At 45.3% G+C, this 27,146-nt stretch overlaps 1 protein-coding gene across 13 annotated transcripts in view; it reads right to left on the bottom strand.

Moving 5' to 3' along the window:
* ARHGAP26 (Rho GTPase activating protein 26) overlaps positions 1-27,146 on the bottom strand; it is a 543,304-nt gene that overhangs the window by 427,053 nt on the left and 89,105 nt on the right. For all 13 annotated transcript variants that reach the window (XR_009539612.1, XR_009539613.1, XM_060143876.1 and 10 more), the window contains exon 2: positions 358-453. Coding sequence is in view for 11 of the 13 variants with exons in the window: in XM_060143876.1 (XP_059999859.1) it covers positions 358-453 (96 nt within the window). In the remaining 2 variants the exon portion in view is untranslated. The remainder of the gene's footprint in view (positions 1-357; positions 454-27,146) is intronic.

The following is a 27,146-nucleotide window of genomic DNA, read 5'->3' as shown; positions in this document are numbered from 1 at the left end:
CCCGTGTTCTGCTTTTGCTCTAATTCTAAAGTACTGTGGTTGGGGGAAGAACGTTGCAGAGCCAGCCAGAAGCAGAATGCTAACAGAGGGCGGAGACAGGAGCCCCACAGCGAACCTTCCCGCTTTCTCCTGCAGGCCGCAGGGTGAGAGCCACTGCAATCCCAGGGCTCTGAGGAGAAGCCCTGGAGAGCCCCGGGCCCTGACCTTCACTCAACTCTGCCCACTCCACTCTTAATACTGACTTCTTAATTTACAACACTTACATACTCCCTATTCCAGGGGAAAGACTCAGGGAGGACACTGAAAGCTGTGGTACACAGTGGACTTTTTAAACTCTTGCATGTGGTTATAACTTACCTATGCACATTTCATCATCTGTTTCTGCATCTCCTATGCACTGAAACTTAAATTCATTTAAGGAATCTGCAAATTTCCGCTTCGCTGAAGACAAATCTAGCAAAAAAGAAAAAAAAAAGAGTAAAAAATACGAATTACTGAAATAAACCTGCTTTCACGTTTCCTGCACTTTTTAGTCCTTTTACTAATACAGCAGCTAGCAGATATGCTCCTGAGTCCATCTCAGAGCACAAAAGAATGTAAATTCAACAGAGTGAATACTTGTTTATAACATGAAGTAATTCAGAAGTTAATATTTTTGCTACATTTGCTTTAACAAGTCTGGTCCTCACTCTCTAACTCCTCAGGCTACGCATCGAGTCCTGCCGCCTCCAGCTGACACCCGTGGGGGTCGGCGAAGCTGCCCTCACATGAGACTCAACAATACCTCCACCCCAGTGCCACGCACAAGGGAGCTGGTACAAAGGGCTTGGAACTTCACAGGAGCAACCAGACCACCCCTTCCGACTCAAGGACGCGGGAGGCCCGAGTTCTCAGAACCCTCTGGGCTCCACTCAAAGCAGAGCAGCCGCCAACCTGACGAACCTCCACCTGAACCAGTTTCCTGGGTCACCTCGTTCCACCGCTGCCCCGAGAACAAAGCCCTGGCACTGTTCTGAGTTGGGGTGAAAACACACCCCACACATGGTATCTATAAAGAAACCTCCTGGAGGCCCTTGTCAAATTTAAAAAATAAGCTTTCATTTAAGACAGTAATAAAAGCCAATGATCCTTCCTGAACCCTCAGCTTCTGTTAAGGGTATAAACCACCGAGGCACCTTTAAGTGGCCTGACAGACAAGGCTGCTAGGCACAAACATGCTAACTTAATTCCACGTGCAGCCTTCCTGCAGATGAGGCTACTCATTCAAATTACCCTCGGACATGTTTCCCTCACTGAAGGGGAAATGGCATTATGTTCCAATTCCCAGAGGAGGGAAAGATGAGGCATAACCGGCAACGAGGTCTGGCTTCAATAAGGTGCTGGGGGGAGCGGAGGGCGGGGATTCTGGCTTCCCAGATCAACAGAGCCTCTTGGAATATAAGCATCCACGATCCTCAGCCCTTCTCTTCAGCTCTTAGATTTGTCCCTCGAGGTTAGGGGTCACGGTTTTTCCATCTGCTGGTTTGTCTGTTTCCTCTCCAGGTACCTGGCACTGCACCCTGCTCAGTACATGATGAATAACGCGCGTGTATGGAGGAGGGGGCTGGGGGACTGTACACAAATCCAGCTGCCAGTGTTGAGTTCTCCGATCCCAGTGTCCATTCCAAGCAACGGTGCCAGTGGAAGAGCCAGGCAGGGCCATCCTGCTGTTCTCAGGTCTGAGGCTCCGACCACCGTATGGATACCAGGGGCTCCTGCTCCGGGACCACCCTCCCAACCTGAGCTCGGGTGACGCGGGTCCCCAGCTAGCCGTGGCTTGTGCAAGGAAGGCCCTCTGCTCGCTCGACACCAGAAGAGGAAGGCACTTGGAGTGGAGGAGAACACAGGAGCCAACGGCCAGCAGTCTCTGGTCTCTCCCTGGTTCGGTCAATTTAATGGAATGGTTCTTGGCCAGAAGTCCAAAGATGCCGACAGGGGAATCAGGCATCTCTTAAGACTGGCCAACCCAGGCTGAGGAGATCCCCAAGAACACACATCAGTCCCTGGCAAGTCAAGAAAGAAACAGATGCATCTGAAAGTCAGAGCACTGTGGGGAGGAAGGACAGGGGCGGCCACAGGCAGGCAGGAAGAAAATGAGGGAGAATAATCTTTCCCAGACAAAGACAAAGCCCTCCGAGAGGCCCCACGTGTGGGCTGCATGGTACTTAGTCTTGGGCAGGTGGTACTCAATCTTGGCTTTGCCAGAATGTTCCCCTGATCAGAACTCACAGAGAAAGGCCTGAGCAAAGAGTAACAACAGGACTGCTTCTCTATCCGTTCAGCAACCCCCCGTGCCTCGCCAATAGGGCAAGCAGGACTCAAGCTGGACCATCTTCTCAACAAAGTGGAAAAAGAGAGAGAAGTCAGCCAGGCTTGGGAAAGTTCCCGGCACACACCTGAAAAGCCATGCTGCCAGGGGCAGCTGCCAGGAAGGATCAAGGAGTGGCCCATAATGCACGGCGGGGCCTCTGTGGGGCCTTCCACAGCAGGCCCACTGAACCGGGAGCAGGCCCGTTAGCGTACAACCAGAAGGTAACCTGATTCCCTGTGCGGTGGCACACAGCACACCCCGAGAAGCGCTGTGGGCCCCACGAAGCCGATAAAGAGGCCAGTGCCCTGGATGGGAGATTAGGTAACGAGTCCTGGTATGGAGTCAATACTGGGCTGTGGGCCCAGGAGGACAGCTGGGTAGAGTGAGAAGCCCAGTTACTGGAATCTGAAAAGGAACTCACCATGGGCTTGAACGACACATGCCAGACACAGCACTCTCTGGGTAAAGGTACAGTGGACACCTGCTGTTTCCTTATTCAGCATTACTCCCCGAACTTAGGAACATCATCTCCAGCTTGCTTTGGAGAACCTCCCTTCTCCACTTGTGTTACATGGGGTCCTGGTTCTACACTGGTCAACCCCTTCCCCAGCCCCTTGCCCTCACCCCAACCTCCACTGGCCCCTGGGTTCGAGTTGCAGCTCCAACATTTACCAGCTATGGAGCTAATCCTGGGTTAGTCATAAAGTCTCTGTCAACTCACCTCACAGAAGTTGTCACCCTCTGAGTGAGGAGACCCACCGAAGCTGCGGGGCTGCCAGGATAGCCAGCGAGACACATGGGGGAAGCACTCTGTACACTGTCAGCTTCAGTTCTGTTCAAGGATGGGCTACTCTTCCTTAATGCATTAGTCCTCCAGTAACAGGACCCAGGGAAGGGAAGCATGATTACTGGTACTGAGAGCTCAGAGAAGTTAAAGGACTGACATAAGAGCACACAACCTCTAAGAAGTGGATCTGCAACTCGACCGAGTCCTCTGAACTGAGGTCCCTGTGGGCACACCATGCTGCCTCACCCCATTCAGATCAACTCCTCTCCATTACTTGGGACAACAGAGAGGACATCCAAAAGAGAACACCCAAGAGCCACTGCCTCTTGGCTACTGCCACCCAGTAAGAGTGCTGGCATCCTATGCAGGTGATCATGTTGGATATGCAGCTGCACAGAGACTTCTTTCTGGAGCCTTTCACTCCGATGCTCACAGGAATCTCACATGCACATTCCAGTAAGAGGAGAGGAGAAGGCGGGGAGGCTGGCGCTGGGTGCATGCCAAGCTCCGTGGCCCCCTGCTCACATAACCCCACTGTTTCATGTTCAGGCAGTGCAAGACACAGCGAGCAGCCAAGCAGAGGCAATAATATTTACTTTGCAGAAACATCTGTTGCTAGAAAGGCAGAATGCTGGCCAGAGTGGGGAGAAGGCGTGACTGGCAGCCTCTGGGGAGGACAAGGATCTGCTTTACACAGTTAAGGAGGCTCTGCCGCTGAGTGAGGAGACCAGGCGGGTCGGGATGTGGAAGCAGCTGGAAGTCTGGGCCCTGACGGGCTGCTCCTAAAGCTGCCTGCTCACTGGGGGACCAGAGAAAAGTGCCCTTCTCTTCCTGGAGATGCCATGCTCTGCCACAGCAGACACTAATTCTGCAGAGTTTAAGAGAGTAAGCCAAGCATAAACCTTTCTTTCACCAAAACAGCTGGTTTATCCTAATTTTTGTTTTGTTTTGTTTTTTTTGCGGTACGCGGGCCTCTCACCGCTATGGCCTCTCCCGTTGCGGAGCACAGGCTCCGGACGCGCAGGCTGACCGGCCATGGCTCACAGGCCCAGCCGCTCCGCGGCACGTGGGATCCTCCCGGACCGGGGCACGAACCCGTGTCCCCTGCATCGGCAGGCGGACTCTCGACCACTGCGCCACCAGGGAAGCCCTATCCTAATTTTTTAAGTTAGAATATACCTTGATTTACACAAGCTTTACCAGTAATAGCAGCAGTCAAGCCACTTCCTTTTTTTCCTTTGGTAAAACTTAACACACATGTGCACAAACACACAGGCTCGTGAACACGCATATAATGAAGGACTCAAGGTAACCTTACAATTATATTTATTTTCAGTGCATCTGACCTCCAAAGTTACCAAGATCGGATATAACGACCCTTAAAACATTTTGCTACTCTGTCACATGTTCCTGGACTTACAAACTGATTACAGTTAATAAAGACCAACTGCCGAAAGAAGCACTTGAAAGAGGATTGGCCTCCTGGCTGCTTAAAACACAAGAACACCAAAGTCCCTAGGCCTTGTTAATGTCTCCCTTCTCTGAAAGCCAAATTACACTTACACTCTGTGCCCCATCACCCTGCATTTAGAATGACTCTGGAACTAATGAGTGGTTTTGTATCACAATGCACACAGTGCCTAGGACAGGGCTGAACAAGGTAGCCCTCAAAGCCTGTTGCATCCATCTGATTGGCCACAGCAACACAACTTGGCTTGTCTGGCGTGTCTGAGATTCCCCAGATGAGAGGACCCACGATGAGAGCTGAGAGGTGGACGTGAGCCCGAGAGGTTACAGCTTTTCCCCACAAGCCCCATTCCCAGGTAAAACTCAACACACTCAAAATGAAATTCTCTCTCCCCTCCTACCGGCTCCCCAGAGAGCCAACCAAGGGCCCCTTCCTATGTCCTTCATTGGGCAAAGGGTACCGTCATTCGTCCTACCACACAAGTCAGAGTCAGACACCCATGCATCGTCCTTGACGGCAACGGTGTCCTTCCCAAGTCTGTCCATTTTGCCTCCTAAGTATCTCGGTTCTGCACACTCCATCACTACCAGCAATCCCTAAACCAAATACCCCCATTGCCTGGATAACCGCAGTTGCCCCTCCCTGGTCTCCCCACATCCACTTTTGTCCCTCCGGCAGTTCTCCACCCAATCGTGTCGGCTCCAGCAGTGAACCCTGCGACGGTTTCCCAGAGCTCTAAGAACAAAGACCAAAGTCCCTTCCAAGGCCTGAGAGGTCCTGCAGGGTCTGGGCCACCACCTCCCAGTGGGCTCTAGAAACCCTGGCCTCTGCCAGTTCCTGGAACGGGCCCAACTCCTGCCTGCAGCCCTCAGCTCAACAATTCCTTCCTCCAGGAAGCCTTCCCTGACTCGTCTACTCAGACCAAACCCTGCCCCAATTTCACTCCCAGAATCCTATGTACCTCTTCTTCACAGCAATTTTATATCGCTCAGGTAATTATCTGATTAGTATCTCCCTGACTTGTAAGTTCCATAAGGGTGAGGACTGTGTCCCTTCATGCTCACCACTGTATCCTCAGATCATGTATCCTCAGAACCTAGCACAGTCCCTGACTGAGAGTGGGTGTCACAGAAAGAACAAAGGGAGAGAGGAAGTCAGGCACTCCACTAGTTCAGCACACTCAAAGGTAAAATTCCCGATTTTATGCTTGATGAGTGAAAAAAAGCAGATTAGGTACATTAGGTGAAACTTTCCAACTTATGTAAGTCTGGTTGGAGCTTACATATGTAAGAATGTGCTTACTGTTAACATACAGCCACCTGCCCTGATGCTGTCCGTTGAGGAAGATTCCCACGGAGCTGAAGAAAGAGCTGGCAGCGTGCACGTAAAGTAAAACCTTCTCTACACCAAGTGACCAGGGAAAATGAGCTACAAACATGCCAACTGTTGGGCACAGCTAGGTGTCCCCTTTCAGCCCCAGCACATCCCCAAGCCTGGAGCTAAAACAGATGAAAGAAGCATTCCCAGTTGACTCTTCTCTTTCCCCGTATCTGGGCAAGCTGAGAACACATCCTACCAAAACCTGTGGTTGGAGAGAGGCATTTCCCCAGGTCTGCATGTGGCATTTTAAACTAACTGTAAGAAAAGCAAGCGACGTCCCCTTGTTAAATGCCTGAACCCTACATTATATAAGCAAAAAGAAACAGACCATGTTCAAATCTTACAATACTAACATTTGTCTCGTTTCTCTGATGTGCAGCCTTGCCTGTGGCCTCTAGATGGCGAGCAGCTGTATCAGAGAAGGTGTGCCAAGACTCAAGGAGAAACAACAGGGCCAACCTTCAACCTGTCCCACTGATGAAGACACCCACCGGAGAAGCAAATGTCCAGTGGACATTTGTCAATCAGCAATGGAGGGAGGGGCCCTGGCCTCCACGGGGGAAGAAGTGTCCTAATACATTCCAAGAAGCTGTGTTGATCTTATCCATTCAAGCCTGAGACATGGAGGAGAAGGGCTGGAGGGATGAAGTCACCACCGAAGTGCCTCTCGCATTCTTTCAAATCTGGCTGGAGGAGACTTGGAAAACCTCTCATCTCTCCAAAGGGTGATATGCCCACCAACCACAACAGCCACGGCACGTCACATAAAGTCCATTCTGATTACACATCTGCGTGCTTTCCCTAAGGCCATTTCCCCTAGAACTTCATTTCCTAAATGAGGCCATAGCCAGCGCTGACTCCGGAGAATCTGTTTTTTCAACCAGAGCACTAAGGGTAATTAAATTTTCAGAGTTGATTTTTAAAATGAAATCAAATAGAGAACAAAGAAAGGTGTGTCATCCTTTTCCGGATGAGGTTTCTGATTCTATTTGCATGAAAACATCCTTCAAGAATATGGGAGACCAAACCCACCTTAATCTATATCAAAATAACTTTAAATATATTATGCATTAGTTTATTGGATACTTACTGTGTAATATGTACCTACTAAGCAATTTAAATCATTTTGTCCCTACAACCATCGTACTGAGCACGTATTATTACTCCCATTTTGCAGACCAGTAAACAGACTCAGAGAGGTTAAATAACCTGTCACAGCCACACAGTTAATAACCGGTAGTTTAAGAAACCTGGTCTCTCTGATCCCCAAACTCTTAACTATTATACCATATTGTCTAATTTACTCAAATATTTGAGAATCTAATATCAGTGTGCTCAAAGGAATAAAAAGATGACATGTACACATTCCATATCCTGGAGGAGAATACAATTTAGAACGGTCGATCTGTGTATACAAACATAAATTTAAGCAGTGCATGTTAAGGCAATCTGAGAATTAAAAGAAAAAACAATAGCCACAGAAGTGTAAGAGGGATACTATTTCAGCTGGGGCCACTGAAGGAGGCTTCCCAGAAAAAAAAGAATAGGAAGTGGCATTTGAAGTGCACCTTAAAAGTTCAGTAGTATTTGGATATCTAGAAATGGGAGGAGGTGCAGGCCAGGGAGGCAGGGATGGGAAGGTATTCTAGAAGCAGGAATGGGAAGCAAAGAGATGCAAAAGGAGAGGACCTACCCAGAAATAGCAGGAGGCCAGCTTGATGGATAGGAGATAAGACTGGGAAGAGAAGTTAAAAGGAACTGAATGCCAAGCTAACGAATTTGAACTTCATCCCCAAGGAAATGGAAACCAGATTTTTATACGGAAGAGAGACACTATCAACTTAAACACTGATTAAGCCTTTCACTAAGGAGCTAGCGCAGAACTTAGTTTGGGAACTTCTACTCTTTCTATCCCACTTCACCCAAGAACACACCACCACAGTCAAGGGGCTTTCTCCCTGTGGGATGACACCTCTCAACCTGGACGATGGTGCTCACCACTCCGCCTGGAGATAAGGAGAGCATGAGGGATTCAAAGAAACTCTGCTCCCTACCAAAAAGTCCAAGTTCAGGTCCAGTTATGAGTGATCAAGAGCATCATCACGGTATATACATAATTACAGCTGACCCTTGAACAACACAGGTGTCAATCACATATAACTTATAGTTGGCCCTCCATATTCACAGTTCTTCCACATCTGCAGATTCAACCAACCACAGACCACGTAGTACTGTAGTATTTACAACGGAAAAATATCCACATATAAGTGGACCCACCCAGCTCAAACCCACGTTGTTTAAGGGTCAACTGTATATACAAATGATGTATACAAAGACATTTGTATTTCCCAAGTGCTATATCAGCTTTTCCTCATAAGAATATTGAGAGTTTAAGTGATTACATTTGATCTTCTATAGATAAGGAAATCAAGGACTAGCTGAATGACAGTGCATGTCACATAGTAGGTGCTTAATGAATATTTGCTAATCAATGATCATTATGTTAAGTGAGTCAGCATCAGACCTACAATGTATAAAAATTAATAAACTCTAATTAAAATAGTGTCAGGAGGCCAGAAGGGCAAGCTCTCATGCCCTACAAAGTTAGTGCTCAGGAGGAAAAAAGACTTCCTCTTCTTGCCTGGCAAGAACTTAGCCAATGAGAGACTGTCACAAGTCAGCCAATGAAAAGCCACTGTACTTTGAACTCTCCATTCCTCCAGTGGATTCTTTGTTTACTACAGCCCTCCCAGCTTCCTTCTCCCCTCTTTGAAAGGGTTCTCCTCTCTTTGATGGGCAGGGACTCACATGTGGCTCACCATGATTGTAGATCCCAAAAGGAAAATCTTTGTTGATTCCAAATAAACCCACTTTGTACTAGAGAAATAACTGGCAGTCTATTTGTTTGAGGTCAAGATTTTGGTGGCCCGAATGGGGATCCAGAGAAGACCCCCAATGACTCCAAGGCTCGTGAGCAAACAGGTGTGACACCCACTTCAAGCCCATTATTGCTCACTGCTTTTCTCACCAACCCTGGGGTTTGAGGGTAAGTTTTTCTCCCTCTCTCCAAATCCAAGCTTCTGCCCTCTCTGCATTTTGAACCTCTGCAGATCTTATTTGGGATCTATTTTTAAGACTTTGTCCTTTCTGGTTAAGGCCTTGTTCTATATTCAAGCACTCACCTGGCACTTCAGCCTGATTTTTGAAGCCAGGCTGTTCCAATTCAAACTGTGCTAGCCTTCAGTCCATTCCTTTTGGAATAGGGGCTGTTTCATTGGAACTGTGCCACATCAGCCTTGGGCCTGATTCCTTTTGAAGTAGGGGCTGGGGCTGTTGTACTGGAACTGTGCTGTTAAGCCTTTGGCCTAACTCCTTGGGGACTGAACTGCTCTAGTGGAACTGTGCTGTTATATCTTTGGCCTGACTCCTTCAGAATTAGGCTGTGTCATTAGAGCTGTGCTGTGCAGCCTTCAGCCCAACTCTTTCAGGACCAGATTGTTCCCTTAGCACTGGCTGGTATTCAGCCTGAAGTCTATTTGAGCTGTTTAGGCTGTTTGAAAATTACTCTCTGCTCAAGAGAAAAACCTCTGAGAGATGGGAGCCCAGTTATGTGACTATTTTGGAATCCCACATCGGGATTCCAGCCAGTTTTGTTTAAATACCACAATCCTTCCTCAGGCGCATTTCTAACTAAATGGACCTACCTAACCAAAGGCAATTTAGAATATCAAAGCCATTATGGGGAACTTTTGAAATCCCCAAACTTTTCTTAAAACCGAATTGGACAACCACAGCTCAAAAATTTCCAAAACTGAATGAAATGCCTATTTTGATTGGTATTTTGAGGCTTCTAAACATTATCAGAAGCCTAAAATTGCCTTTCTGCAAAATAAGATCTTAAGATTAACTGAGACAAACAAATGATTAAAGAAAGATAAAGTGGCTTCTGAAGCCTCCAGCTCCTCTTCCTGGGTTCCTTTGTCCCAGGCTCTGCCTCTGGTGCCATCTTCTTCCTTTCCTTCTCTGCCACCTACACCTCTGTACCCTCAATTCCCCCATACTAATAAGTCTCTGGTCGAACTTCCCTTTACTCCTGAAACTCTTCCCACCCCCTTTTCCTCTAAACCTATCAGAACCTGATCCTCTAATTAAGTTTTCTGAGGATCCAGAGGCCAAACACTTAATTTCTTATATTCCCTGGACTAAAGTTGAACTGCAAACCACAGTCAAAGATTTTCCCAAAGTAACCAAAAATCCTCACAGATTTGCTGGGGAATTTAATATAGCCATTCAAGTTTATCAACCTTATTGCTCTGACTTATATCTGCTAGTCATATGCTTGTAAGGTGAAGGCCAGGCCCAGCATTGGATGAAAACTGCTAATAGGGAAAATCCTGAAGGTCCCTAGAATTACAACTGGGAAACCAGCCCACTCACTGACTTACTGTATTAACAGGCTCAGGCAATCACTAGGCAACTTCATCAGGCAATTCCTAGGGCTTTTCCAAAGTCTGTTGATCAAAACAAAATTCAGGCATCACACAAACTCTGATGAACCTGTTCATAAGTATTACAACTGACTTCAGATTATTTTTAAAAGAAATTCTGGTCTTCCTTCAGATATTGATTCCATTCACACAGCTCTTAACTCTATGTTTATTAATGGGCTAAACTGGGACCTTTCCCTTCTAGTAAAAAGGACCAGGATGGAATCCACTCCAGATTTAGTTAATCTGGCAAACCAGCTCTCTCACACTGTGGATGAATCACCTAAAAGGAAGACTGCTGTAATTCTTAATCTTCAACTACAGCAAATGAAGGCCCCAAAATGAAACCAAAACCCTCCTAGTTTCTGCTATTACTGTAAAGAGCCAGGACATTGGAAAAGAGATTACTACAAATTTAAGCACTTCAGGTACCTTCAGCTCTCTAACCAGCCTTTCCAACGTCCTCCCAATTCTCAATGGCGGGGCTGCAACGAACTATAGAGGCTCTTCCCAACCCTCCTTCTTAATCGGCTAGGAGAAATATTTCTCCAGATTATGGATGAATCTCTTCCAGTCGTGACATTGGAGCTACACGCTCAGTGCTCAACCCCACTATGACAAAACAGCCCCAGCCTCAGGATACTAAATGAGTTCAAATAGTGAGGATCTCTAATGAACCTCAAAAGGTTCCTATCTCTGAACCTACTCCCTTTTGTGTAGGCTCTTTTAGAGATAACCCCCTTTCCTCTGTAGTTCCTCTGCCCCACGCATTTATTAGGCTTAGACTTCTTAGAAAAGTATCATGCTGAAATTTCTTTCTCCTAAAAGGGGAAAATAACTCTAGAAGTTGACAGTAGTCATCAAAGCAGCCAGCCAGGTGAATTAAATGACCCTTTGACATCTTATATTTGCTCCATTTCTGATGATACTAGAGCTGATTCTGGAAACACTGATCATTTGTCCCTATTGAATCAGCTACCAACCTTCTTAAGGGCAAAATCTCCAACTGATATTGTCAAAATTCATAGCGCACCTCGCATCAAGATTCAAACAGATCCCTCAAAACCTCTCCCCAGAATTAATCAATACCCTACAAGAAGCCCTTCGAGGTACAAAGCCCATATAGAAGACTGCAAGACTCAAGGCCTCATTATCCCTTGCACTAGGCACTATTTCCTGTAATACTCTTATTTTTATGGTAAGAAGATCTAAGGGCCGAGGGTAGAGGTTTGTCCAGGACCCCTGAGCAAGAAACAACATTATCCCTCGACACCTTGCTGTTCTTAACCCTCATACATTACTAACATCCACCCCCATGAAAGCAAATTCTTTACTGTAATTGATGAATGCAGGGCATTCTTTAGTATTCCAGTTGAAGTTAGCCAGCACCTCTTTGCCTTCAATTGGGAAGAAAAAACAATTCATCTGAACAGTAATGCCTCAGAAATTTATTTCTCACAAATCCTGAAGGCTGATTTGGATGATAAAAAGTTCTCTGGAAGTTCTACTTTGTTGCTATACGTTGACCATTTACTTCTTTGTTCTTCTTCTCGAGCCTCCTCACTGGAAGGTGACATACACTTGCTAAAGCTTTTAGCCTTAAAGGGACATAAGGTCACCAAGAAAAAAACTGCAGTTTGCCAAAACCCAGGTTCAATGTTTAAGGTATCTGGTATCAGAACAAAGGCTACACCTAGATCCAGATAGCCTTCACGGTGTCTTAAGTTCCCCAAAACCCAAAACTAAGCAACCAACTGTGAGGTTTTCTCAGGCTAGTTGGTTATTACTGAAACTGGATTCCAAATTTCTCTCTTATGGCCAAACTTCTGTGTGTTTTACTGAAGAACAACCACCCTGACCTAATTTTATGGGAAGAACCAGACAACACAGCCTTTTAAAGGCTTAAAGGAGAATTTAGTGAACCCACTTGCCCTTGCATCCCATTTATCAGATTCCCCTTTTCCTTTCTGTATAGGGAAATGAACAGAAGGGAACATCCTTGGGGTACGCACCCAAAAACATGGGGACCACCATCGACCAGACAGCATTACAGCCAGCAAATGGGCGCTACGGCACAGGGAAAACCCTCTGGCCTTAAGACCCATTACTGTCATTGCCCTTTTGGTTAAGGCCAACAAGAAAATCATTGTAGGATCCCCTTTAAACATTTTTGTACCTCATGCAGTAGAAGCCCTCCTGAATTTTCATCACACTCAACATTTATGTCAGCCACCTCACCTCCTATGAAGTCCTTGTGTTAACTGCTCCTCACTTATTACATTATAATACACTTCACCTAGCTACTCTTCTCCCCTATGTCACCAAAAAAGTCCCTCACAACTGCTCAATGCTGAGAGATCACCTCCTCCTGACTCTTCGTGACGACCTGTAGTAAATTCCTTTGGGTAAGGTTAACTTCTCATGGTTCACTGATGCTTCTTATTTAAAAGATGACAATGCGAACATTGTGCTGGGTGTGCTATTTCAACTCCTTTTGATATTGTTGAGGCAACATCTTTACCTATGGCTACCTCAGCCCAACAGGCTGAATTATACGCTCTTACACAGGCCGATATGTTCGGTAAGGGCAAAAGTGCCAGTATTTATACTAACAGTAGATATGCTTTCAGAATAGCTCATGATTTTGGAATGTTGTGGAAGCAACATGGCTTCCTTACTTCCAGGAGAAATAAAATTTTAAATGGCCCCTATGTTCAGGAATTATCAGTTGTGATACTTTAACCCACCACTTTAGTTATTATTAAGATTCCAGGGCATTCTAAACTTGATTCTCTGGAAGCTATGGGAAATCACCTGCTGACATTTCTGCAAGGAATGCTGCCCTTAAAGAAACCAAAAGTAGCCAAACCTCTGTCATAGTCCAAATAAATAGTTCCCCAAATGGTAACTTAGAAAAGCTGGCTAGAGAAGCCTAACAATTGGCCTCAAAAAAGGAAAAACAAGGTTGAAAATTAAACAATCGTTGGTTTGATAAAAAGAGAAAGCACTGGCTCATACCAAATAACAACCAGTCCTACTAGAGACTCTAAAATTCCCACTCCTCACCACTGTACCTCCATTCAGCCATTGGCCTACTGACAAAATGATAGCATTTGTGAATCAATATTGGTGGGAAACATTAACAAGACTGCAAAAAGTGCCTGCCTCACTTGTCCCACTTGTCCAAAGTACAACCTAGGGAAGCCTGGGTACTGCTCTCCAACATTTTAAACTGCCTAATAGATCATTCAAGTCTGGCAAATAGATTTCATACAGCTTCCTCCCTCCTGTTGATATAAATATATTTTAGTCATTGTATGTTTTCATACTGGACTGAATGAAGTCTCTGTCTGCAGACAGGTTACTGCCTCTCCTGTGGCTAAAGTTCTTTTGGAAAAGATTGCCCCTACCTGGGGAACTCCTCTCAACCTTCATAATGATCATGGAACCCACTTTACTGATCAAGTACTTCAACAAGTCTGCACTGTTTGGCTGGTTTTATAACACTTTCACTGAGCTTATCACCCCCAATTCTCTGTTTTAGTTGAATGCACTAATGGCATCATTAAGACTCAACTGGAAAAATTTGTAGCAGCCCTCCAAATACCTTTGCAAAAAGCACTGCCATTGACCTTTCTAAATCTGGGATCCACCCCTTCTGAAACTCAAACTTTCACCCTTTGAGAGAGTCGCAAGATGCCCAATGCACTTGGCTCAGGCTTCTTTTAACTCACATACGGTAAAAGGACAGTTACTCCAATATTGCAAAGGCCTAATTGCTTCTATTAAAAATAACCGTTTTTGGATAACTAATAAGAACCTGCTGTATAAAAAAATAAATAAAAATTTAAAAAAAAATTTTGGTAGAGCAATCTTCTCACAGTGCACTCTCGGGAGGTGAATACCTTAAGTATCACAACTTGCAACCTGGATGTTTCATTTACTGGAAAAGACACCTCCACAAAGACTCTCTTCAACTTCACTGGAAAGGACCCTATCAGGTACTACTAACCAACCTTTGTGAAGCCGAAATCCAGGGAACAGACTCTTGTATTTACATAACACACCTAAAAAAAGCAGCAAACCAAGCTGGATCTGCACATCATCTGGTGACCTGAATGTAAAGATTCCCCGGAATTGAAGCAGACAGTATCTGATGAGACAGCTTTTCCAAGATATCTGGACCAGGCCTGCAGAAAGTTTGTCTGCCAAACCTTTGATGATGACACAATATTTCAGATGGTCTCCAATGACTATGATCTTGATAACATATAGACTTTAGATAAAAGTGCCTGAGAGCTCCCCCTCCTACCCCTCCTTATTACTTGGATGTGACCTCAGTAGGTTTCTGTGCACTTTCCCTCCGATGTGGAACACTACACTCAGAAAATTTCCTTCCTTACATTGAGGGACAAAAAGCTGCTAAAACCAGAAAACCTAACTCTTGACCAGTGATGCTTTCAGAGAAGGATCTTGATCAAAAGGGGGAAATGAAAAAATTGATAAACAAAAACCTCAATTAAAATAGAGTTGGGAGGCCAGAAGGGGGAGCTCTCACACCCAACAGTGATAGCAGAGCCCAAAAGGAAGTAGAAAGACTTCCTCTTCTTGTTGGCAAGAGCTCATCCTATGAGACACTGTCAAAACTCAGCCAATGAAAAGCCACTATATTTTAAACACTCAATTCCTCCAATGGACACTTTGTTTACTATAGCCCTTCCAACCTCCTTTTCCCCTATTTAAAAGAGTTCACCTCTCCTTACTGGGCAGGGACTCACATGTGGCTCACCATGGTTGCAGAACCCAAATTGCAATTCTTTGTTGATCCTGAATAAACCCATTTTTGCTGGAAAAATAACTGGCAGTCTATTTGTTTTAGGTCAACAGATGAAAACTCAACCTCTAAAGACTCCAGCCTTAAATGTGAATTGCTCAGCCCTGACACAAAGCAGACTCCAGCCCTAAATGTGAATTGCTCAGCCCTGACACAAAGCAGAACAAGAACACAGAACACTGAGGTACAGGATTCAGAACAATTACATTTACATAATGCCCTGAGACCTTATAAGACAGCAGGTCAGCATAGGAAAAACTCCCTGATGGAAAAGAGTGATGGTTTGCTTAGTTAAAACAAAGAAATCCATTTTGTGAGGGACTAATCAAGTGAAAGGAGTAAAAAAGGGTATTTCCAGGCCATTCAAGTACAAATGTGTGCGCAAGCACATGCACAGAGCAAAGTCAAGGGCAATTCAGAAGAGTGTGAAGTGCATGGATGCCATGAACAGGGGTTCAAACCCTGGATCTGCCAATTACCAGATGTCTGACTTTGGGCAAATTACTCAACCTTCCCAAACATTCAGATAACTATGAGGATAATATGTACCTCGTGGGAAGGAAGGAAGAAAGGGAGGGCGGAAGGGAGGGAGGGAGGGAGGAAGGAGAGACAGAGGGGAGAGAGAGAGAAAGAGAGAGAGAGAAGGAAGGAAGGAAGGAAGGAAGGAAGGAAGGAAGGAAGGAAGAGACAAAGAAACAAAGAGACAAAGAAAGAGAAAATAAATTATGAAAGAGCAAAGCACAGGGAAGCCCTTAGATGCTGGTAGCTTAGATGCTCACAGCACAGGACGAGTGCAAGTTTACTTGCAGGTTAGAGATAACAGAATCGACAAAAGGAGACTCAGTTAGAATAAGAGTTAAGAAATTTTTGCCTCACTGATTCACCAAACTAATCAAAGAACCCCATTCTAGTGAACTATGAAAAACACATTTGAGTCCTTAATGGTTTTCCTCACATGCTTAGAAAACCCTAATGCATCTACAAATTAAAATTTTCCTTTCACACACTGCAGATGAAAGCAAAGACAAAAATCCTGGACTAAATAACACTGTTTTTTAACTGACCTATAACTCAAAGCAATATGTGTTTCTTCTTGAGAAGTTTATGAAACTCAAGTGGTACCTTTTAAATGTACTAGGGAAAGAGTGGTATCATCAGACCCTTTATGTCAATTGCCTGGGGAAGGAGGCCAGACCCAGATGAAACAGATAAAAGAGTGAGCATGCTCACATGACATCAAGCTAAACGGGATTTTCAGGATTCACAGGCCTGAAGTGCCTAGCTAGCTTCCTGAGAAGCTGAAATTTGTGCTTTGCCCCTAAAACAGGCATATTTTAGAAAACGGTGGGAGGGGGACATGAAGAAGAGACCACACAAGTCAGACCAAAGGACCGGCAGGGAGAGTGAGTCAGACAAGTACTGGGAAGACCAGGAGGGGCCAGGGGGGCGGAGCTAGAGTGCAGGCTGAGAAGGGTGAGTGTCCTCTAGGTCAACATCACTGCATTATGCTCAAGACTGAGCAGAGGAACAGATTGGGGGAGGGACAACTAAGCCCAGCTTGGGCCTCAAGACTTAGCTTTTGCTTCTAGAATGTCCTCCCTTCTTAGAGCAGAGCTTCTCAAACTTTAAGATGCACCCAGTCACCCAGGAATCTTGTCAAAATGTTGATTCTGATTCAGTATGCCTGGGAATCTGAGACTGCATTTCTAACAAGTTTCCAGGTGATGTCAGTGCTGCTGGTCCAAGCATCACACTCTCCAAGGGTTGGGATTCCCACCCGAGACCCTGAGAGCAAAGATCACGGTGTCTTTATCCTTCCAGGACAGTGCTTAGGGCATACAGGACTTCAATATATATATGGGAAGAATGGTTTCCTTGAGAGGACTTAAACTGTAGCAGAAAGGACAGAATAGAATCTAAAACAGAACCAGAAATGGGCTGCATCCTTATCCACCAAACATGCATGTGAACCTAGGGAGAGTTACTTAACGTGCTCGGCCTTAGCAAAGTCATTTGAAAGCCAGAAGGATGAACCACTTGATCTTTAAGGCCTTCTAGCTCTACAACTCCACCCAAAATATTTTTTTCTGTGTCTTTTTTAAAAAATCATTTTAATGGTGAGGATATATACTAGATATTCCTCCAGGGAGGCACACCTCTGTCATTCTCAGACAGCAGTTTCCAAAAATCCAATTGAGAGAACACAGATTCTGTTGGTCTCGGCAAATAACCATAGCAACTAATACCCCCCAAATAAAATGATGTCTTCACAATGATGTGCTGGCTCAATTAGATTAACAGGGTGACGTGTATCATCTCAAAACTTATCGTCGTAAATTTACAGTGAAAGCCAGACCTTCTTGGAAGAGGTTTATAAGTAAAAGAGAGGCCTTGCCAATAAAACAAAGACGGGACAGGGAGCCAGAAAACCTGAGTTGATGAGAAACTGGAGCAGGGCCGCCCTGCCTATCCTAGATCCACACAGACACAGCCCATCACCCAGATGTGTATCCCGAACTTGGTTAACCAGCTGCAGATCTGAGTGCCATCACTTCTACCAGGGAGTTAGCAAGTAACTGTCCTCTCTCCATGCCCCTTCATGCACATAATGAAAGGACACCAATACTGCTCCCTCAGAAAAGGCTTCTAAGAGATTTAGCAAAAGAACTGTAAAGCTTTTAAATAAAAAAGAGGATGTTTGCAAAATAGTAAATTAGGGATGGTACAACTCATCCTGGGGTGCAGATCTTCCTGCTCCAAGGTCTTCAGATTGGAGTTGGAATTGGGGAAAGAAAATGCAGCATCTATAAGTTCTATAATTTACCATCTTTACACACCCTCAGGCCTGCCTCTTCCTGGGTCTGTGAAATCACATTCACTCTGAACAAATTCAGGCAAGCAAGAACCTCACTTGAAAAGTAGGAAAAGGGAAGCCAAGGCCCATCACCTCCCTATAGCCCCCAAACCCTCTCCAGCAAAGGACAAAAAGAAAACAACAGACAAACCAAAAGAATCAGGGCTCAACTTCCATTCAACTGTTATTAACTCAGAAAGTCCAGGGCAGCAAAACCTGGAGCTGAAACACAAAATCAGCTATATCACCGGTGGTTCTCATCAACAGCTATGATAATTTAAAGGTAGTCAAGGCAAGACAAGGCGCGGCGAGTAAAGCGAGGCTTTCCACCAGCCACATAAGCCTAGAATAGTGGGTAAGGGCTGTGGCTTTGGGAACAAACTCGCAAGGTTCAAAAGCCCACCTCAGCCCCCTACACGGTCTCTGTACTGAGTTTCCACCTGTATGAAATGGAGAAGAAAGGAAAGCTGCCCCTGGGGATTTCTGTGAAGAAAGAGATGATGCTCAGAAGTGCTTAGCACCAGGCCTGGCTAAGCCAGCAGGCAACAAATGATAGGTATTTGTAGTATAGAGTTTTACGCAATAACGTAATCAAATGTCAGGCTGACTTATTTCTGGGTAAAGATAAGAGGACCGCCAAGCCACTCGGCCTCCTTCCACCCACCTTTACGTCCACCACCCGGCTGACCTCCCACCATTCCTATGATCTAAAAAGAATCCACCTAATCCCTGGGCACAGCTCAGACTCTTCTCCTCACTAATACCACGCCACTGCACCAGAAAAGTTCAATTAAAAATGGAAAATCTGCCTGTTGCCCCTGGATTAAATTCATGTTTCCTGCGGGGAAAAAAGAAAGTACCTAGCAATTCTGAACACAGCCACACCTAATAATGTTCTCGAAAGTTAGTTTCACTTTCTTTTATCCCCTGTTTAATGAGCCATTTCCCTGCTTGCCCCCTTAGGGGAGGCTGTGCCCCCGGACCAAGCAGGGAAGTCCAGGTGGGCACCATTCCACCCTCCTCGCAGGTTCCACAGGAAACCCTATTTCCCCGCTGTACTGCCTCCTTCCCCAACTGTCCCCTCCCCAGCGCTGTCCCCCCGTCCACATAAGAAATCAGGCTTCATCTAGTTCTCAGAGTACCCCCTCACCCCACACCATCACAAAATTTGAGGGACCAAAGAGTAGTGTTTCTCAAAATACAGTAAAGCATCACTTGTGACAGACTCTCCTAGGGAGTCCAGGCCAGCTACCTGGATTCAACTTCTGGGGCCAGGGCCCAGGAATCTGGACTCCCCAGAAGTTTTCATACATGCTGAAGTTTGAAAACTGCTACCACCTGAAGCCTCGGAACATCTCATACTTGTACCAATCATGGAACCTCTCCAGATCATGAAGGAGCTCCTCTGCAAAGAGCAAGCCGGAACTTCTGACTTCTGGCAGAAGGTTTACAAATGTTCCCAAAGTGACAGTAGAGGTGGGAGGAGGGAAAACCACACTTCAATTTAAAAACCACAAATTCCGAACCCTGTGCCTTTTCCCAAGAATGTTTTCAATCACATCTCCTACTGTGAAGCCCAAACAACCAACTAGGAAAGCCACTCTATTTAGGACTTGATTTCTACAGACCAGGCTCACGGCACTTGGAGCTGAAGAATGGCCCTGACTGCCTAGAAACCGATCCAGAAATCAGGCTTCCCAAAGAAGTGGCAGCTACCTTCAGCGCCTGGGGAGCCAAGTGCTCCTGGACCAGGCCTGGGCTGGGGCTACCAATACAGGCTCTGCCCAGTTAATCTTCTCTGAGCCTGCTAATAGTAAACCTGACACAGACTGCACTGAATCCAGAATACAGGCCCACAGGGCCCGAGAGATAAGAGTACCTGAGGCGCTTCCGGGGTGTGCAACCTCGTTCAGGGACCCACACTTGGAAGGGCCTGCTTGGTTTAACGCTATCCTGTCATCATCTTGAGATTCTTTAATTTTTATCTTTGAACTTGAGTTTTTTAAGTGAAGTCTGGTGTGATGGTAGAGCATGTATATGAGCTGAGGCAAGAGCTACAACAGGAGTGTCATGCATGTCTGCCAGGGTTCCTTTTGGCCCCATGTGCATAGGGTGTGATGCCCCTTGAATAAAGGACTTTGGTGGACCCACAATGTGTGGGAATTGAGCCAGACTAAGAGCGAGCACAAGGTAAGTGTGTGATGTCCACAAATGAATAAGCGGGAACACCGACAGCCCTGAGAAGCTACGCTTTCCTTTCAAACCAGAACTCGCGAAATGCAAAAAGGTGGCAAGAGCATCCTAAGAAACATGAATGACTGAGGAACCCTGCCATGGCCTTCCTTACTCACAATATTTCCCTGGATAAGTGAACTATTATACTGTCCATGACAGGGCAGTCATGGTCAGTATAATAGGGCAGAGAAGGATGTAGCAACACAGTCCCATTTCCTTTCAGTCCTTGTTTATTCATCAGTAAGCCAAAGGGAGAAAGTGTTGGTAGAATGTGCAAGTATCAGGAAGCGAAATAAAAACAGCTCTGTTAGGGCACTTTTCAAAGAAATAAAACAATCCTAAAATTTGTATGGAACAAAGAAGACCCCAAATAGCCAAAGCAATCTTTAGAAAGAACAAAGATGGAGGTATCATGCGCCCTGGTTTCAAACTATATTACAAAGCTATAGTAATCAAAACAATGTGGTGTTGAAATTTAAAAGACACTCAGATCACTGAAACAGAATAGAGAGACTAGAAATAAACCACAATATACAGTCAATAAATCTACTAGAAATGAGCTAAGAATATACAATGGGGAAAGGATAGCTTCTTCAGTAAATGGTGCTGGGAAAACTGGACAGCCACATGCAAAAGAATGAAACTGGACCACTGTCTCACACCATATGCAAAAATTAACTCAAAATGGATTGAAGACTTGACTATAAGACCCCACACCATAAAACTCCTAGAATAAATCATACATGGCAAACCTCATGACATCAGTCTTGGAGGTGATTTTTTGAATTTGACACCAAAAGTAAAGGCAATAAAAGTAAAAATAAACAAGTGGGACTACATCAAACTAAAAAGCTTCTGCACAGCAAAGGAAACCATCAACAAAATGAAATGGCAACCTACTGAATGGGAGAAAATATCTGCAAATCATATATCCGATGAGGGGCTAATATCCAAAATATATAAAGAATGCATACAACTCAACAGCAAAAATCCAAACAGTCTAATTTAAAAATGGGCAGAGGATCTGAATAGACAATTTTCCAAAGACAAACAGATAGCCAACAGGTACATAAAAAGAAGCTCAACATCACTGACCATCAGGGAAATGCAAATCAAAACCACAATACGATATTATCTCACATCTGTTAAAACAGCTGTTTATCAAAACGACAAGAAACAAGTTTTGGCACGGATATGGAGAAAAAGGAGCACTTGTGCATTACTGGTGGGAATGTAAACTGGTGCAGCCGCTATGCAAATGGTATGAAGCGTCCTCAAAAAATTAAAAACAGAACTACCAAATGATCCAGCAATTCCCCTTCTGGATATGTATCTTAAGAAAACAAAAACACTACAGATAATCTCTGACTTACAATGGTTCAACTTACAAATGGTGCAAAAGCAAAACACTCTCAGTGGGAACCGTACTTCAAATTTTGATTTTTTTTCAGGCTAGCAGTATGCAATATGAGACTCTCTCATGATGCTGGGCAGTAGCAGGAAGCCACAGCTCCCAGTCAGCCACAGCTCCCAGTCAGCCACACAATCACAAGAGTAAACAACTGATACACTGACAACAATTTTGTTTTTCACTTTCAGTACAATATTCAATAAATTACATGAAATATTCAACACTTACAAAATAGGCTTTGCATGAGATAATTTTGCCCAACTGTAGGCTAATGTAAGCGTTCTGAGCATACTTAAGGTAGGCTAGGCTAAGCTATGATATTCAGTAGGTAAGATGTATTAAATGCATTTTTTACTTACATTTTCAACTTACAATGGGTTTATCAGGACATAACCCCATCATAAGTCAAGGAATATCTGCAATACAAAAAGATATATGAACCCCATGTTCTATGCAGCATTATTTACAATACCCTAGACATGGAAACAACCTACGTGTCCATTAATGGATAAATAAAGAAAATGTGATGTGGGTGTGTGGGTGTGTGTGGGTGTGTGGGCGCGCATGCTAGAATATTATTCATCCATAAGAAAGAATGGAATCTTGCTATTTGTGGCAACCTGGATGGACCTTGAGAACATTATGCTAAGTGAAATAAGTCACAGAAAGACAAATGATGTGGGATTTCACTTATATGTGGAATCTTAGGGAAAAAAAAAAAACAAACACTACCTCATAGATACAGAAAACAGACTGGTGGTTACCAGAGGCAGGGGGTGGCAGACAGGCAAAATGGTGGTCAAAACGCACAAACTTCTCATTATAAAATAAAGGCATGGGGATGTAACGTACAACATGGTTACTATATTTAAAAATACTGCATTGCTTACTTGAATTTCGTTTTTAAGAGAGTACATCTTAAAAGTTCTCAACACAAGGGAAAAGAAAACTTGTAACTACATATGGTGACAGATTTTAACTAGATTTATTGTGATGATCATTTTGCAATATATACAACTATTGAATCATTACAACGTACACTTGAAACTAATATAATGTCATATGCCAATTATATCTCAATAGAAAAACTATTTACAATAAAAAACCAGTTGAGTCATTTTGTGCAGTGTTCTGGTCAGAGCAAAATTAATATGCATATAAGCTACGCAATATGAATTGTATAATTTCAGTGATTCTACATACAAGTCAGCTGATCTCACATTTACATTTAAAACTGGCATTGTACAATATCAAGATGAACAGTAAAATTCATACTAATAGTTTAAATTTTCGATTGTTCTTTCTTTAAAATAGCATTAAATAACAAATTAAAAAACAGACAAACACACACTATAAGAGAGACCATAAAAGAAAAGGCCTTACATTTTAATACCTTTACCAGCACTCATTCGGGGTTTACAAACAAGGGGCCCCACAGATAAGGCAGCCAGCCCTGGGCACAGGCATGCCCGAGACTGCTTTCCCACCTGCAGTAACTTTCTCCTTTCCTCCAGCTGGCACCCTGAGGAAGAGCTCCACTGCTGTGGCATCACGGGGCCCAGGCCAGCACATCTCTGGCCTGCACTCCTCACTGGTCTGCCCACACCCTCCCGCTCCCCTCCAGACCATGTGTCACTCAGCTGCCCAGGATGACCTTTTCAAAAAGCAGATCTGATCTTGTCACGGCCCCTTCCAAAGGCTTCCCAACTGTAACTCTTCCCTTTCATCTCAAAATAACTACAAATCGGACTAGAGTTTGTGGGTGGGGGAAACTCGCCTCAAGGGGACATGCCACTGGCCTCGCCCTCCCTCAGACCTCTGGCCGGCTCAGATCCTCTAATGTGCCAGGACCCCTCCAGCCACAAAGCCCAGCACATTCCCTCTGCCCACAGCACTCCCCCAACCCTCTCCACCTTGTTGCTGTCACCCTTCAGATTCCGCTCCGAGGGTCACTTCCCCGGGGAAGTGGCCTCCTCTCATCCCCCACCCACTCTCAATGGTAAGCTCTCCCGCCTCCTAGAACTTCCCTTCCCACCCCTTTACACGGTAGGTAATTTCCGTTGATTTTCGTGGCTGTTTAATGTGTACTACCAATGACATAAGAAACACCAAGCAGGCAGTAGCCAATGTGTTTTGTTCATAAAAGGACAGTGATCGGGCTTCCTGTGGCGCAGTAGTTGAGAGTCCGCCTGCCGATGCAGGGGACACGGGTTCGTGCCCCGGTCCGGGAAGATCCCACATGCCATGGAGCAGCTAGGCCCATGAGCCATGGCCGCTGAGCCTGCGCGTCCGGAGCCTGTTGCTCCGCAACGGGAGAGGCCACAACAGTGAGAGGCCCGCGTACCGCAAAAAAAAAAACAGGACAGTTATCACAATCCTAGCATGTAGTAAGTAAGCCCCCAATAACTTTTTTAAATAAATTAATTAATTCAAGTGACTCTTTTTAAGAGTTGAGTCAGGAGAGTGACAAACTCTGCAACCCTCTTTTTACATAAAGGGAAAGCTGGATCACTGAAGTGAAGACCAGCCATCCCTTTATTCACTCCATTACACTCACGAAATCAAACAATGGGAACCCCATTTCCTAGGTTTAGCCTTGAAGCCACAAGACACACTTTCTTCCTCATCCAACAGAATGCCTACAATGTTTTCAAGGTACCACTATTTCTATCTTAAAATCACTTTGCCTATAGGAAAAGAATTCGCATTTGTATACCTAGACAGCATATCTAGGTATATCAGAACTTTAAATACATAATCTGGTGACAAATTACGTCTTGCAAATGCAGAAACCATCCTTTCTAATACACCAGGTACCACTTGAGGGAAAACACACACACAGAAACATACCTGTGGGGGCAATATTTCTTGATTTGGCTTTGGAAGGTCACCTGACCCAGATCGCCCCAGACTTTTTTTTTTTTTTTTTTGTGGTACGCGGGCCTCTCACTGCTGTGGCCTCTCCCGTTGTGGAGCACAGGCTCTGGACGCGCAGGCCCAGCGGCCATGGCTCACGGGCCCAGCCGCTCCGCGGCATGTGGGATCCCCCCAGACCGGGTCACGAACCCACGTCCCCTGCATCGGCAGGCAGACTCTCAACCACTGTGCCACCAGGGAAGCCCCGCCCCAGACTTTTTGAATCAGAAGTTCTGGGAATCAAATCTGGAAGTCAGATCTGAAAATCAAATTTCCAGACTGGCAATAAAATTTGGAAATCAGAGTAACTTTAAGAACCGCTGTTATAGGAAGACATTGTTGAGTCATTTGTTTAAATGCAAGGGGACTGGAGGAAACTACTGACACTGAACCTGAGAAAGCAGGGACACAAGAAAGAAAAGGAAAGCGATGTCCCGTCCTGGACCCGGAAAGTCCCTGGCAACAAGCCTCCAAGAAAGAAGCAGGAAACTGTTCCCAGAGAAGAAAAGGAGCCTGGAAAAACCCTCGGTCATTGTCGGCTAGGGTCGTTAATTATTCTGGCCAGTTTATTCTTATGGACACTTCCTCCTCTTTCAAGGTGCTCCGGGGACAGCCAGTAAGGAACCCTGACATCTGTCCCCCTCGCTGCAGGAAGGACAGGGTGAACTTGAGCCGGGGAATGCACAAGCAGGGCCACCTCTTGCGGTCTCACAGCTTCCTTTAGGCTGAGGAGGGTCCTATAGCCAGGAGCCCTCCCGAGAGACTGGAATTCCAGCCACTGCTGGTCCACCCTCCCCACCACCTGTCTCCTGCTTCTTTGTCAACCCAGAAGCCCTGAGGAATGAGAAGGTCCACAGGAAGCCTCTCAGCACACCTCCACCAACTTCAATATCCCCTCCTGCAGTGGGCTGAATAATGTCCCCCAAGTTCATGCTCACCCAGAACCTCAGAATGTGACTTTATCTGGAAACAGAGTCTTTGCAGATGTAATTAGCTAAGATAAGGTCATACTGGATTAGAATGGGACCTAAATCCAAGGACTGGTGTCCTCATAAGCAGAGGAGAGGACACAGACACACTGGGAAGGAGGGGGCCGAGACTGGAGTGATGTAGTTACAAGCCAAGCAGCACCAAGGATTGCCAGGAGCCACTGAAGCTAGGAAGAGGCAAGAAAAGATCCTGACACAGAGCCTTCAGAGGGAGCACAGTCCTGTCAACACCCTGATTTCAGACTTCTAGCCTCCAGAACCATGAGAGAATAAATTTCTGTTGTTCTGGGCCACCCAGTTTGTGGTAATTTGTTATGGCAGCCCCAGGATGCTAATACACCTCCTTTCTTAGGAAGCCTAAGCCTTTAAGTCACATTGTGGCCAAAATCTAGGGCTTCTGCAACAACACAAAAAGGAATGCTTGGGGGCTTCCCTGGTGGTGCAGTGGTTGAGAGTCTGCCTGTCGGTGCAGGGGACACGGGTTCGTGCCCCGGTCCGGGAAGATCCCGCATGCTGCGGAGCGGCTGGGCCTGTGAGCCATGGCCGCTGAGCCTGCGTGTCCAGAGTCTGTGCTCCGCAACGGGAGAGGCCGCAACAGTGAGAGGCCCGTGTACCGCAAAGAAAACAAAACAAAACAAAAAAAATGTCAGCAAGTGCATGAGCCAATGCACAAACAGCAAAGTCAATGGCATGCATGTCCAGCCCTCGTTCTTCATTACTCAGCCCAGAAATGGGATGGGTGTCAGTAATTCTGCCTCTGTGTGACTTCTCACAGCTGTGATTATACTCCTGTTACAGTGTGTCCCACACTATACAGATCACTCATTTATCCTGTTATTCATTCCAAAAATTATGTCGTGAGCATCTATGTGCCTGATACACTAGTCTGGAGAGACAAATGTAAGCAAAAAGCAGACACAGCCTGTGACTTTATAGCATTATAAATGGTGATGATGAGGTGTCAGTCAGTCATTAATAACCTCACATCAAAGCTGAAAAACAATAAACCAATCTTGTTCATGAGCCTGTTGCCTCTGGTAAATTATTTCCTACTCTGGGTTCCCAAGGCCTAGAACAGCACCTGGCACATAACAGGCAATCAATAATTCTGAATGGCTGGAAGAAGAATAGGTTGAGAATGGGTAGATGGATGGAAGGAGGGGTGGGGACAGTGCCTGGGATGTAACAGGCAGTCAGTAATAGGATAGATGGATACACAGAGGGATGGATGGACAGATTAGTGTATGGATAAGCCTCATACATAGCAGGCATTCAATAATGATGGACAGATGGAAGGATGGATGGATGGATGGATATCCAAGGAGCAAAGCACCTGGGATGAAACCTGTACAAAATACAACCTCATCGTGCAAAAAAGTTCCAGAACCTTCTTAAGTGGTACCTCTGGAACCACCTCATTTCATCCCAAACCAAC

Source organism: Lagenorhynchus albirostris, chromosome 3 (assembly GCF_949774975.1).
Source record: "Lagenorhynchus albirostris chromosome 3, mLagAlb1.1, whole genome shotgun sequence".
Lineage (NCBI taxonomy): Eukaryota > Metazoa > Chordata > Mammalia > Artiodactyla > Delphinidae > Lagenorhynchus > Lagenorhynchus albirostris.
This window is presented reverse-complemented; position numbering and strand designations above follow the sequence as displayed.